At 38.9% G+C, this 14934-nt stretch overlaps 1 protein-coding gene across 1 annotated transcript in view; it reads left to right on the top strand.

Annotated features, from left to right (window-relative positions):
• The first annotated feature begins 1237 nt into the window (after window positions 1–1237).
• Window positions 1238–14934, top strand: part of LOC145988589 (NCK-interacting protein with SH3 domain) — a 36766-nt gene continuing 23069 nt past the window's right edge. The window contains exons 1-4 of the mRNA XM_083123574.1: window positions 1238–1320; window positions 7182–7362; window positions 9460–10395; window positions 12719–12921. Coding sequence (XP_082979700.1) covers window positions 7192–7362; window positions 9460–10395; window positions 12719–12921 — 1310 coding nt within the window. The 5' untranslated portion in view covers window positions 1238–1320; window positions 7182–7191. The remainder of the gene's footprint in view (window positions 1321–7181; window positions 7363–9459; window positions 10396–12718; window positions 12922–14934) is intronic.

The raw sequence follows: 14934 nt of genomic DNA on the forward strand, positions 1-14934 counted from the left end.
TCCGCTCGTCTAAAAAGGACCACAGCTTGTACGTATGTACAAGGTATATTTTCCTGGTGAATATTACTGTTTTTTGTAAAGAAATATATACGTTCTTGCATTGCACTAGCATATAACGTTGCACGAAACTACCTATCTGAAAGTATATACAGCCTGGAGTTTCTTTTTTCTTAATAAGAATAAAACATGAAAACATACAGTACTACGGTACTTTACATTACTATTTGATTCTTTCTTTTGTGCTAAGATGATAGTATTTCCCAAAATGTACCTTGTACATGGAGCCGTTGATTAACGATTTTTTTGTGCTATTCGAATTTGTTTTGAATACAAAAAATTAATTTTCATCCTCATTGTTATTACTCAACCAACTTTCAATATTAATCTTGCACAAAAGCTGCATTATAAATAAAGAAGAAACCTATAAGATGGTCAACGTTGATAATACTATACTCGCTATTCGCTAAAGAAGGGGTTACGGATTGATAAATTATTAACAGAAACGAATGATAAATTAGTAAGAGCAGAATAGAAGATTGCTCTCCTCATTCCGTATATTTACACAAACTCAGATATGTCAGCCTTGCAATAAAAATTGAATAAATGTAACTTTCATTTGTTACGACTTCGTAAAATTTTGGTCACTGTTTAGTAGTGTTTAATATTTTTAAAAAAGTGACCGTATGTCTTACTGAAAGATAAGACGAGGAATATTCTTTTTTGCATTATGTTAATTGGAGTACTACGTGGAAAATAAATTGAAAATTTTGCAAGCTTCCCACTACTTCGAAAGATTACGGGTTATATTGTATCATATAACATACATTTGATATTATGTGAGAGTACGACACATGCATTACCTACTTCTATCAGCTGTTTCATTTTATTGCAATAAATATTTAGTTTTTTAAAACATATTTCAGTTGAAAAAGCATGCATTTGGAATTGACAAGCAGACATTAGCACGTAATAAACAAACAAAACACAATCGAAAACACAACTTTCTCCAGTTTCTGTTGCCAGGTCGTACGGCAAGCAGGAGAAAGTTCCACCTTACAAGGCCGAGGATAAAAATGCTTGGTGCAACCCACCGCCGCCTAAATCTCCCGCCTGTCGTTATCCAGCACTTTGTAAAGTGGCAGATAGTGGCGATGGTGCAACCGGCCCTTAATTTGTGAAGTGATGTAATGTGACTTGGCAACATTGTTTGTCTTCAAAACAAATGACGAGCTTAATTCGGAGTTGTTATGGAAAATACGCCAGAGCAAGGAAGCAATAAATAATACAAGTTTCTTTGGAAAATACCCTGATTCAAAGCAAGTAAGTATACGATTTTAGTCATTGTAGCATAATACTATGCATTCATAGTGCATATTTGTTCAGAGCAACTGTGGAGACATGTCTTTCCCAGTAACCTTTCCTTTCATAAAAAAATCACTGTGAATTAATACTTCCTTAGAAGCTGTGGTTTATAACCTATCCAGTTGACGGACTGAACTTCAGTCACGAATAAACATAGATAGAAAACTATAACGATGATGAATTGTCTAGTAAAAATTGCTTGCATACTTCAGTATGTTGGTATTTAAATCCATATTCTATACACATATCTTCTTCTTGTTGAGTTGGTGTTTTAAGTCCACTTTATGCACAGTAAGGTTAATTGGGACCGGACCTACAGTTTAAAGTGGGATCCGAACCACTTGTGCCTCCACCGGGTATCGAACTCGGGACCCTTACAAGGCGACGACGCTACTACTCTACTACGCCATCGGGGAGGCTTTACATATCTTGTTTTTCTTTGCTATGTTGATACTGTGTAACTTGTGGACGTTCGTGATTCCATGTGGGTAAGACTCTACTTGACGTCCTTTTCCTAAGGAATGTTTGTTACATATCGTTGGAAAGCTTATTGTATAAGGAATTCAAAAACGTAAATCCCAAACCGAGGAAAAATTACCTGGAGGAGGAAATCGATAAAAACCGATGCGTAATTGAACGTACTGGGGAAATTGGTAACATTATCGTATGAGGGAAACGGATTCCTTCAAATTTACAGGAGAAAGTACTTACGGAAATAATTTTCTTTAGCATTGTGGAAGTTCCTCAATGTAGAGTTGATCCATTTTAATGTGAATGCGTGTTGTTTTCTGCAAAAATCTCTGTTCGACACGCTGTTTCTGCTCCCGCCATTTGCTTTCTGCAATGTTCCATGTGTTAAGATGATGCAACCCCATAGCCAGTGTTTCAGCCTCGCCGTGTTTTCACTAGAACATGACATGTCGAGTATTTTTAATTTTTTTTTTTTAACTATGCTTGCCTAACCTAACTTAACCTAATGTAACCTTACGGAAAATGGTTTTTGGGGCTAACGTGAATGGTTTTTGGGGCTAATGTGAATGGTTTTTGGGGCTAATGTCAATGGTTTGTCGGGCTAACGTCAATGGTTTGCGAGGTATTAGCATAATTTCAAGTCCGGGCACGAAAGTTGATATTTTCCGGTGAACGAGGTTGCAACACTGCATAAATCGACAAAACACTCTCAGAACGCTCCCTAAACCAGTACGCTATCACGGCCATAATTTGTTACAGATTCGAAACAATAAGTAACAGTAAGTACTCGTAAATAGAAGAAATAGATATTATCTTAGTTAGAAATGCATTATTTCGCCTTAAGAAATGTTCCGCATTCGAAAATAACACGTTAGCAATGTAAAGAAGTCCGAAATATATGATTCGTAGGTGTTTCCCGCATACGATAATAGTACCAGGAAATTTTTCGATGATGAAGCGGTAAATGTCTGTTATATCGGAGACCCATTTCTTCATTTTTACAGAAGAAACTATTTACGAAAATGAGTTTCTGTAGCATTTTGAAAGTTCGTGGAGGTATTTTCTCACCGTAGAATGCTGCACAACAAGAAATAAGCGCTTTGGATGTAATAAACTTGCATTTTGTGCAAAGCGACAACATTATGCCGTTGTTTCCATTATGTACCTGCAGATGGCGCGAGCGTCGAAAATCGCGCGGTCTCGCCAGTGTTTCCTAACTTTTTTACGAGATTTTTTTTTTAACTATGCTAACCTAACCTAACCTAACCTTGCTGGAAATGATCCGTGGGGCTCTCGTGAATGGTTTTTGGGGATATCGTGAATGGTTTTTGGGGCTATCCGTCAATTATTTGTGGGGCTATCGTGAATGGTTTTTGGGGCTATCCGTCAATGGTCCGTGGGGCTATCTCCATCAATGGTTTGTGATTACATAATGAACACGAAAGTAGGTATTTTTTGGTTGAGAAGGTTGAAACACTGCATACCCACTCCAAATCGACAAAAAACAAGCATGACGCACGATGATCCACCACAGCTGTGTGTTCCGCAACGGAAGAAAGGAACCAAAAGAATTACTCGTAATGTGAAAAATCGAAGTTATTTTCATTTGAAAAGCATAATGGCACCTTAAACTATGTTCAGCAATACACAATTGGTAAGTACAAACTATCTGAAACACAATATATCCGATTTTATTGTGTCTCCGATATAACAGACATTTACCTGATGAAGCACATATTTAGGGATGAAATGAGTACTAATGAAACCTAATCTAACAGGCCTAACCTAACCTCGTAGGCATACCTCGTCCCCGTGAATGGTTCGTGGGGCTATCGTGAATGGTTTTTGGAGCTAACGTGAATTGTTTTGGGGCTACCCATGAATGGTTCGTGGGGCTACCCGTGAATGGTTAGTGGGGCTATCGTGAATAGAAAGTGTAAAAAGAAAAAGGTACTTACCCGAAGAGTAAGTAAACAGATGCTGTCTGCAAGCACGGTTTTGAACGATGCACTAAATTATTATTACTTGGGATGAACGTATTTTACACTATGTACAAGTTTTTGGAACCTGTTCTTCTTCATGCACCATACACACGCAAATGAGCAAAGCACACGTATTCTCAATGCGGACACAAGGACGAGCCTGCAGTGTTGTTAACTCCCATTACTCATAATGCCGATTTAATGTTTGATCCCAGCTGGAGGCACATTCTACAGTGATTCAGGTCCAATTTAAACTGTAGGTCCAGTCCCAATTAACTTATCAAAGCATAAAGTGAGCTTAAAATTTTGACAAGATATAATAATAATAATAATAATGCCGCACCGTGAGTGTGTGGTATAAGGTATCAGGCTTTGGGCTTAGGCTACGGGAGTGTGCTGGTTCAAGTTTCCTGGGGAGAAGCGTAACGATTTTTCTCCTGGGATTTAGGCCAGTGTATGAGAGGGGTAGTCAAGGAAATTTTGGAACTCTGAATGAGTAGCATAACCCGGTCATGGATAACCTACAACAAAAACTGGGGGTTCATGGTGCTGACCACACATAATCCCTTAAGTGGTTGGATAATCGTCCACCTCTGCTGAGGCATGTGGGAGTGAGGCCAGCAGTCAGTAGGTAGGCTCTGACTATCAAGGCCCGTTTCACACTGTTTGTTGTTATTATTATATTATTAATAATAATAATATGAAACAAAATGAATGGTAGCCAAATATTACATTAATGAAATGGCTGGTGTTGCATTTGACGTATAAGTTATGATTAGAGCCCGGAAGTTCAGGCATTTATTTTCGTTAAAATAGGCAGGCAAAAAGGCAAAATAAACCTAAAAATGCCACATTTGGAAGTCGCTTACTTTTATATATAATCTCTGGCAAAATGTTAAAATCTACATTGGGAAGAGCATTTCAATTTACTCCATCTTGATTGCACATAACTACAAGGTGCTTTTTAAGTTCTCAACATTCATTGATAGTCGTCTGTCAGAGAGAATGTTTTTCACAATAGAAAATGATCTTTCTACTTCGACAGAAGTTATTGGAGCATACATAGAACAAGCTAATGTAGCTGGACTCATTTCGGTAACAGCAGTTTCACCTTTTAGAATATCACAAATTGTTTTCAATTGTTTCAAGTCCTCATTTGCACTCACTACACGTTTGCACTTTTCCGCAACAGCTGACCCCTTTTCTCCTGGCACTTCCATCATCTGCTGCATAGATTCCTCGGAGATTTTCATGGATGCTACAAGAGTCTCACCTCTTTTTTTCTAGCTTTGTAATTATCTCTGGCAATGCACCATAATGTGCAAAAATAAACGACAGTTCATTCTTCAGTTCTGAATAGCACAGGAGTTTCTCACTTCACGAATTGAAGCCGCTTCATTTTCTGGAAGAGCATCGATCACCTCACTGATTTTTTCAAGGTTGTTAGCATAATATATATTGCTGCTGATATCCAGGTTCCCCATCTTGTCAAGAATGGTTGCGGAGGAAAACTAAGCTCAGGCGTAACTTCCTGAAATTTTCGGGTTCAAGAGGGAGATTTCAGAAATATCTTCTTTGTGTTCGAAATCAACCTCTCCACTTCAGCAGTCAATCATGCACAAGGAAATGTTAACCGAAAGGCAATATCCTAACTCAGCATGAAATATTTTTTCTCACACTTTTCTCCTTCAGGAATGTTGAAACATGCGTGAGTTCAATATTACTTAAATAAGGCGAAAATGATTCACGTAATAAACAGAAGAAAAATAAATGCCAACATTTTTTTTTTAAAAAAAATGGTCAAATTTCATTGAAAAGGGCAGAAAAAGGCATTATAATTAAAAATAGGCAGTGGGGTCCCAAATAGGCAAAATGAAAAGGCTTCTAAAACATTCGAAACAACATAAAAAACCTATATCCGGAAAAATTTTATCAATATATGCAGTAAATAAAAAGAGGCATTTTGCCAAACTTCCGGGCTCTAGTTATGATGTATCAGCCTTAATAGCTGAAACTTGGGTTCTGACTGCATTTACCAAATGGTTTGTGTATATGTTTACTTTTGAGTAAAAGGAGAGCAAAAATACTTTTCATTTGAGTATGTCATCATCAATACCTTCAGAGCCCTCTTTGTTTATTCTCAAAAGTCTTGTAAGTGAACTGATTTTTGTTTGCATTCACTAACACAGACAGTCTGTACTTCAGTTATTGATAATATCAAAATATGGATTTTATGTTATAGCCTGACAAGTTAAGTCCTGATATGCGCAGATCGCTGGGGAGCACTTCCTATTACGTCATCCTCCCCACCACTCTTCTATGTACTGGTCTGGCCTTGAGAGTACGAGTGGTGCCAACTCAGCAAAATTAAGCTAAAACAAATATGACTAACTATTTTTACTGTGTAGATTGACTGCGATGGCTCATATCTTTTTAAAGCCGAGTGGGTGGGGGTTATTTTGTTTATCGTACAACAATCTCTACGAGAAGGCAATCTGATAACACGCTTGCCTGTTTTTTTTTTTTTAAAGCATTGAAATGTTCTTGCTCTTTAATCTTGGCTGCATATTTTTGAAATGCAAAAATCAAATCATGCCGGGTCCAATGAAATCCACAATCTGCTCTGGAAAGCCCCTTAGAGGACAGGCCAGATAATTTTTTTTTTTTTTTTACAATGTTGAACATATTTGCGAAATCAGTAGGAGTTACATAAACTTAAGTATAATGTTGGCGAGTCCGCAAGTGCCACCACGGGAGTATCTAAATTAATGGTTTCTCAATTTTTAAAATAATTGTATTGGATTGATTTGTTGCTATAAGTCCACTTTATGCACAGTAATGCTAATCAGGACTGGACCTACAGTTTAAAGTGGGATCCGAACCTCTTTGTGCCTCCACCGGGAATCGAAACTGGGACCCCTTGATTACAAGGCGACCACGCTACCACTGCGCCATCGGGGAGGCCAAGTTTTAAAAGAAGGAAAAGAGTCGGCGAAAAGTAAGCTGAATTTCTGTACTCTGACAGGTAGAAAAGAGCCCAGGAAAAACTAATACAAATTTCGTAGAAAATCCTCAGACCATTCCGCTCCCTCCAGGTTGCAACACTGCGAACCAACGTCGCTGCAGAGAATGGAGTGGAAAGATGTGGTGCGAGATGCGCAACAGCTATTTGCAGCATCTTGTTTTTAAACTTGTCATGTTATAAGAAGTTGCTGTCAGTGGTTTGGATCTTCGATTATGATCTGAGCATGATGCTGAACTCAACACATTGTCTATTTCCAGGCAGGAGAATATGTATCGTCTCAACACATTGTCTATTTCCAGGCAGGAGAATATGTATCAACTCAACGCATTGTCTATTTCCAGGCAGGAGAATATGTATCGGGCCTCATACAGCTACAGTGCGAGCTATGCGAGAACCCTCAGCTTCCAGGACAATGACTACTTCATCTTGCTGAAGGCGACTGACAAGAAGAACTGGTGGCAGGTGTGTGACGAGAGAGGAAATGTCGGCTTCATACCCTCCAACTATGTTGAATGCGTTCCCGTAAGTATTGCAATCCCACCTGTGTTTGTGGATTCTCGCATTAATTATTTGTGGACTGTATACTTAAATGAAGTGTATTCTTATTGCTGTTCAAAATTAACACACATGCACCTGCCACAAAATGACTTCAGACCTCAGTAACGTTTTCCAGCAGACGCGGGTGGACTTCTTTAAGTTCTGGCGCTGTCAGTCGAGGGTTTTTCTTTATTTCTCTCATTAGGAGAGTGTCTGTAGATTTGGTTGTTTTTCTTTGCCTCCCACCACCGAATTTGTGCTTTGGAATGACAGTCGGAGGCAGTCCTCTGGTGACTGCCAGTACCTTCATTATGGTTGATTTTGCACGACCTGTTTGTTTACATGTCGTCTTTATCGGGATGTTTTCACTTCACCATGCAATAATGCTGGCTTTTTCCACACTACTACAGTACTTTCCCGGCATATCACAAATGCACCTGTACAGTAGTCAATACAGTAGGAAAATATCCAACACAAAGTACACCACACGAAAACACAGCAATTTATCACACACACTACAGCAGAAAGTCACCCTTCCTGTGTCAACTAACAATACGAAATGAAATGTACTCACTTATCAGCAGTAATACACAGTTTTGCCAGATATGTTCATGAAGAAACAATTCCGTGTTCGAAACAAAACAACACTAGATACAAGGCTACAGAGTGATAAACCGCTTACTACGGCATATTTCACATGAGGTCCGAAGTCATTTTGCGGCAGGTGTATATTGGAAGACTTTCACATTTACAGAGATGATCATGTAACTAACTCTGCAACCTGTCAACAGATAGCATGCCAATACCTCCAGATCTGAGTGGCTTGTGTTAGCGACATGTTTCAAATGGCTCTAATGTTGTTCACTATACCTCAAAAGCATGTTTATTTTCCAGGAGTAAAGGATTGTTGTGAGTTTAGTGAAGAGTTACTTTCATTAACTATGCATTATGTTAATTTTTAATGAGTGTATGTTACTAGAGAGACTGCAATGTATAGCTTCTACGCAAAGTATTGTCCAGCATGGTGAAACATGCTCATGCCTGTTTTCAGGTCCAAGGTGGACATTTTTGCTAGCTGATCACTGGTGAAGCATTTTTATATGTGCATGCTACAAGACAGTTTGTCTTCTGTCTCCTGGCATTTTTCAGAATATTTTTTTATCATGTATGATCCTAGTTAAGAAGTAAATAGGCTACCTCTTCCTGTTAACCACATACGTTAGGTCCAACCGATTTAAACATTCTTGTAACTGAAAGGCTGGAATGTACTTCAGTGTGATACTAGACAGGGGATTGACAAAAATATGGAAACAACTACAAAGAAATGCTGGAATGCTGCAGCTAAAAAGGTGCAGGACCGCCTTTAGCTTCCAAAACGGCGTGCAGTCTCCGAGGCATGGACAAATACAAGTCCTGGATGGTGGATAATGGGATCATGCACCATTCTTCATGCAAAACAGGGTCACGATCCTTCTCAGTGTCCTGTCTTTGTCACTCAGTGTACATTTTCATCCACGCAGGTGTTTATCTGATGATGTCTTTCCGGACACACTATTATGTCATCATGATCTTGGATAGAGTCCCTCTCGATATGCCAAATAACATTGCAACTTTGGTAACAAAGGCACCTGCAAGGCGGGCACCAACAATTTGCCCTCTTTGAAACACTGTCAGCTCGAACATGATTCAGTATCAACTGCACTGCACGCTATCTACAGTGCAACTGTCTACTCCTACTAGTCCGACAGGGTCCTATCTCATGCCACAAAACAAAAGAATGTCGCACCGTGTCCGATTTCAAGTGGAAAAATTGCGTCGATATCACCCGTTCCGATGTTGTGTTTCCATATTTTTGTCCATTCCCTGTAACTGGCATGAAGAATTTGAAGATTTCAGTTCTAGTGACAATGCTTATACATATCAACTGAGCCCATGGCTATATTTATATCTGATAATCAAATTAGCATGTGTGTTAATGTTTTGTAATATTCTGTTGGTCTAAAGGTATGATAGTGCATGATAATGTTCATGCTTTAGAGTATTCTCTTACATGCTACATTGGTGTTTTCTTCTTGTTTTAAGGTGTCTGTTAGTTTCCTAATGGAGTTTGTGAGCAACTGCCTGAAAGTCGCTCGGAACTTTACAAACGAGGCTGGAGGTTCTGTTCCAAAAGAGAGGCAAGATCTGATCCACAAATTGAATGACTTATTGAGGCAGCTTGGTTCGATGAACGGCAAAGATATCCTTGGCGAACCTCTCCTGCCGAAGAGGAAGGCCCCTCCACCACCCACTCGCAACTTCCATTCACCAACAAACCTTGCCAAGTGTGATAGTGACATGAGCCTTAACCAAGCAGAGTTGCCATGTCCCGGTGTTTCGTATATTACAGCTCAGCCAGGGATCAGAGAGACTAGTCCCAACCCAGCTGCTGATCAGGCAGCACCTTCGGATGATATTGAAAGGAGGCTGATGTTACGGCTTCTAGTCACAGACTCGGCAGAAAAAGCACCTCCTGATAATGTGCCAAAGCAATCGCACTCAAGTTCCGAGATGTCGGGAGTGAGGTTCCGTGAGAACTCAGTTGAAGGCTCAAAGTCGTGTCCGGAAGTCGTACACAAACAGCATCTGAAATCTAGTCACAACGCCATTGAAGTTTTGGCTCATGGTGAAGGAAACTCTCGAATGAATCCAAAGATAGCTCACGAGCTGGTCGAGCAAGTACGGCGCCACACACAGCTGAGTTACGAGCTGTCCCGAGTTGCGGTGAGAGTTGTGCTGAATCAGTTGCAAGATTATGTACCGTTGACTGGTGAATCACTGAATATCATCTCGAGTGAATTGATGGGGCCACTTAAGATGACTCCAACTTTCATCGAAGACACCTATGATGCACAAAGGCTGCGGCGCTTGTTCAAGCAGCTGACGTCCTGCAAGGAGGATGAGCAGCAACGAAGCTGGATGCTGTACGAAGATGAACACATTATCACGGAGGACATCAAAGAGCTCTCGTCAATTTTGGTAAGCACATTCTAAAGAATTCGCTCTTTTGGTTCTCTATCACTGTATTCATCCAATTATCATCTAGTATTTTTTACCAGGCTTCAAGTTCTTAGTGTGCAAATACTTTTTTTTTCCAATGCATGTTAGCAGTGAATATTTTCTACATGAGAGCATTATGTCTAGCAATACATGCTGGTCATGTTTTTCATGCATATAAAGTGATACAGATTAAGAAGTACATTGTTTCTTTTTTCTTAAAAAGAAAACATATTTTTTATAGTGAGTGTTGTGTGTGTGTGTGTGTGTGTGATGAGAGGGAAGTAATGATAATTCAACAGACACTGGAAATTTCCAAAGTTTGGCAGCAGTGATCTGTATTGTCTGTTATTTTTTAAGTTTTAAGTCCACTTTGTATTCAGATAGGTTCGAATTCTGTTAGATTGTGAATAATATTTAGTGTCTTAAAACTGTAAATATAATACAGAGTCCGTCAAAAAAATGTATAGGTATGCACAATTTAACGAACACTAATTCTTTATTGTGTGTTAGTACTGAACTAATTTACATATAAGAGGTTTAATACAAGCTTTCTGCTCCTGTTCACAGGTTTAATACAATCGTTCTGCACCTTCATGTTAAGTTACTTGAGGTGTTCAAAATGGCTACCGTTAGCCGCCAGACACATACCACAACGGTGAATGGTTGCTTGAACAACATTGGTCAATGTGTCCGCGGGGGTTTCTGCACTTGCTGCTGAAATTTCTTCATGAAGGGCCTCCAGCATAGGTGGTTTCCTTCGATACACAACATCCTTCAAGGTCCCCCAAAGGTAAAAGTCCAGCGGTGTTAAATCTGGTGAACATGGTGGGAACTCAAATGCACCTCTTCATCCTATCCAGTGTCCTGGCAGATTCTCGTCTAGGAAAGTCCATGCACCTTGGTGGTATTGTGGGGGGGTGCCCCATCTTGTTGGTAGAAGAACTCACTGTTTCCATAAAGTTCACGTGTAGCTGGCAAAATTGATGTGCGTAGCATTTCCAGATACCTGGCGCCAGTAACTGTACCTTCAAAGAAGAAGGGCCCTATTAAACCTCTAGATGACAGTCCACACCAGACAGTCACCCCTGGGAGATTGACTGCCTTGTTGACATGAACGTGAGGATTTTCGGGGGGCCCAGTAAACACAATCATGACGATGCACTGTACCGTTTAGTTTGAATTGGGCCTCATCAGACCACACAATCTTCGTCACAAACTCTTCATCCTCACCTGCCATATGCTGAAACCATTCGCAGAACTCCATGCGGCGATCAAGATCATCCTCAATCTTCTTACGTACACTTTCAACTTGGCAGTTTTCAGAATACGTCGTACACTTGTACTGCTAACCCCTGTCTCACGAGCACATTGTGTAGCAGACTTCCGATGCGACGTTGCAAACTTTTCTAAGACCATAGCAGAAGAAACAGGACTTGTAGCTGTACGAGGTCTTCCTGATTTTCCCTTGTGCACATCACAAATGTTACCATATGTCTCAAACTTATCACAAAGCCGTTTAATTATCACTCATGTTGGAGGTTGTGTTGCAAACTCATACCCCACGCACGTTGAACTTCAGCAACATTTTCAAACTTGAACCATCACTTCAAAATTAGCTTTCGTTCCTCAAACATCAGGCGTGCAGAGTCCATTTTGATTCACTATCATATAGGCCTCCCCGATGGTGCAGTGGTTGCGTCCTCGCCTTGTAATCAAGGGGTCCCGGGTTCGATACCCGGTGGAAATACATAGTGGTTCGGATTTCACTTTAAACTGCAGGTCCAGTCCCGATTAGCCTTACTGTGCATACAGTGGACTTAAAACACCAAATCAATCAATCATTCACTATCATACGTCACGTGTTAGTCAAGAGAGCTATACAGGTACCGACATCTGTTGAGAAAACACCATACGACATGTTCCACAGATAATTCAATGCAACTCTAAAAACAATATGCAGATACCATCGGTTAAAGAGTGTATACATTTTGACAGACTCTGTATATAAATTTTGAAAACAACAGTTCTAAGACAGTTGACATAATTTGCCATATATTTGTGTGTGTGAAATAACAACAGGCTGCAGTACTTTAAATTTCTTATGATTAGATATATTTTTATGTATCATCATGCAGTTTAGCTTCAGATAATAAAAATCAAAGTTCTTTGTATATACATTTTCTCTTTATAACAATTATCGTGCATTAAATGTGTACCATTAGTAAGAAACCTAGCTTATGTTACTGACACAAAGAATTTTAAAGTTTGAATAAGGTTCAGGAGCTTCGTGTGTCCCTTTCAGGACAATGCCAATATGGCTGTCTCCCGGCATGTGATGTCTGAGGACGAATACCAGGGCATCATCTCCCTCATCCAGTACTACCAGATGGAAACAAGGTGGTCTATTCGGCAGCTCCTGCTGGAGGCCTTCGAGATCATGTGTCGGTTGGACACAGCCATCATCGGTGTGATGGTCAATTCTATCCTCCCCTTGGAGTTAGCAAGGCAAGTCAGTGCGGGTCTTGAAGTGTTCCTGGGTCGGGGTTGAGGTAGATTTCCTTTTGCCAACAGTCTTATTGTAATTTACCCCAAATTTTTCGTATGGGGTGTTCTGTTATAACAACAAACTAACTAACTAACTAACTCTCTAGCCTTCTTAAACCCGAAGGTTCATGGCTGCAGCAACACAGGCCTTCCATCTCTCCCTATCTTGAGCAAGATCTATATACTCTTTCCCATCCCTAGCGATTTCCTTTAGGTCCATCTCAACGTTGTCCCTCCATCTTCGTCTTGGCCTCCCTACAGGTCTCTTACCATCTGGTTTCCCAACAAGAATCCTATAAACTCCTCTTTCCTCTCCCATTCGTGCCACATGGCCTGCCCACCTAAGTCTTCTTGATTTAATTATTCTAATAATATCTGGACATGAGTACAAATTATGTAGTTCTAAATTATGTAACCTTCTCCACTCACCTGTCTCCTCATCCCTTTTAGGTCCAAAGATTTTCCTAAGGATCTTATTTTCAAATACTCTCAATTTATGTTCCTCTTTCAATGTAAGGGACCAAGTTTCACACCCATATAATACTACAGGCAAAATTACTGTTTTGTATATTTTAACTTTTAGTTTCCTAGATATTAAACGAGAACATAAAAGTTTATGAAGAGAGAAGTAACATGCATTTCCTGAATTGAGCCTACTTTTTATTTCCTCTTGAATAGAATTTTCATTTGTTAATATTACTCCTAAGTATTTGAATTTGGAAACTGGTTCAAACGAGTTGTTATCAATAATTAGATTTTGATTATTACCTAACACTTGGTTTCGCCCTGTAAGCATATATTTAGTTTTCTCTTTGTTAACTTCCAAACCTATCTCTCTAGCAGTTTTGAAAAATATTTTAGCATTATTCTTAATTGTATTCACATCATCCTCCAGTAAGTCTACATCATCTGCATATGCTAACAACTGAGTCACACCATTTAATTTTAGTCCTTCTTTAGTTTCTCTTACCTTCCTTACAGCATATTCTAAGGCAAAATTAAAGAGCAATGGAGATAATGCATCTCCTTGTTTTAACCCATCATGAATTGTAAATTTGTCAGACACATTATTACCCACACGAATTTTACTTTCTGTTTCACTGGTGCATATTTTTATCATACTAACAAGCTTCTTAGGTATTCCAAACTCTTCTAATATATTATATAATTTATCTCTTTTGACCGAATCATATGCTTTTTTGAAATCAATGAATAGCTGATGGACATTTTGATTATATTCCCACTTTTTTTCAAGTGTCTGTCTGATGTGAAAAATTTGATCTGTAGTTGATCTGTTACGTTTAAATCCACATTGATAATCACCTATAATTTCATTAGCATATGGGGTTAGTCTTGTTAAAAGAATGTTAGACAATATTTTGTATGTTGTTGAGAGTAGAGAAATTCCACGGTAATTACTGCAGTTCATTTTATCACCTTTTTTAAACACAGGAACAATTATGGATTCTTTCCACTGTTGAGGGATTTCTTCTTTATTCCATATTAAACAAATTAATTTATGAATTTGACATATTAATGAATTTCCACCATATTTAATTAACTCAGCTGGTATTAAATCAATGCCAGGTGCTTTGTTATTCTTTAGCCTTTTAATAGCATCTTTAACTTCAGTCAAGTTAGGTTCTGGAACTAAAGGTTCTGCTGTGTGGACTTCATTTACTTCTGATTTATCTCCTACATGGACATTTAAAAGGTCATTAAAGTAGTTCTTCCATCTATTTAGAATATCGTTTGGGTCAGCTAGAAAATCACCGTCTTTATCTTTTATCAAGTTTACTTTAGGTTGCCACCCCTTTCTAAATTCATTTACACCTTTATATAAATCTCTGATATTTTTATTTTTGCTGTTTATTTCAATTTCGTTAATTTTGCTTTTCAAGTAATCTCTTTTTTTACTTCTAAACGTGCGGTTAACTTCTCGCTTTATTCTATTATAATTGCTTAGATTTGTAT

The sequence above is a fragment of the Lepisma saccharinum genome, chromosome 6, assembly GCF_977018435.1.
Source record: "Lepisma saccharinum chromosome 6, izLepSacc3.1, whole genome shotgun sequence".
NCBI classification, from domain to species: Eukaryota; Metazoa; Arthropoda; class Insecta; order Zygentoma; family Lepismatidae; genus Lepisma; species Lepisma saccharinum.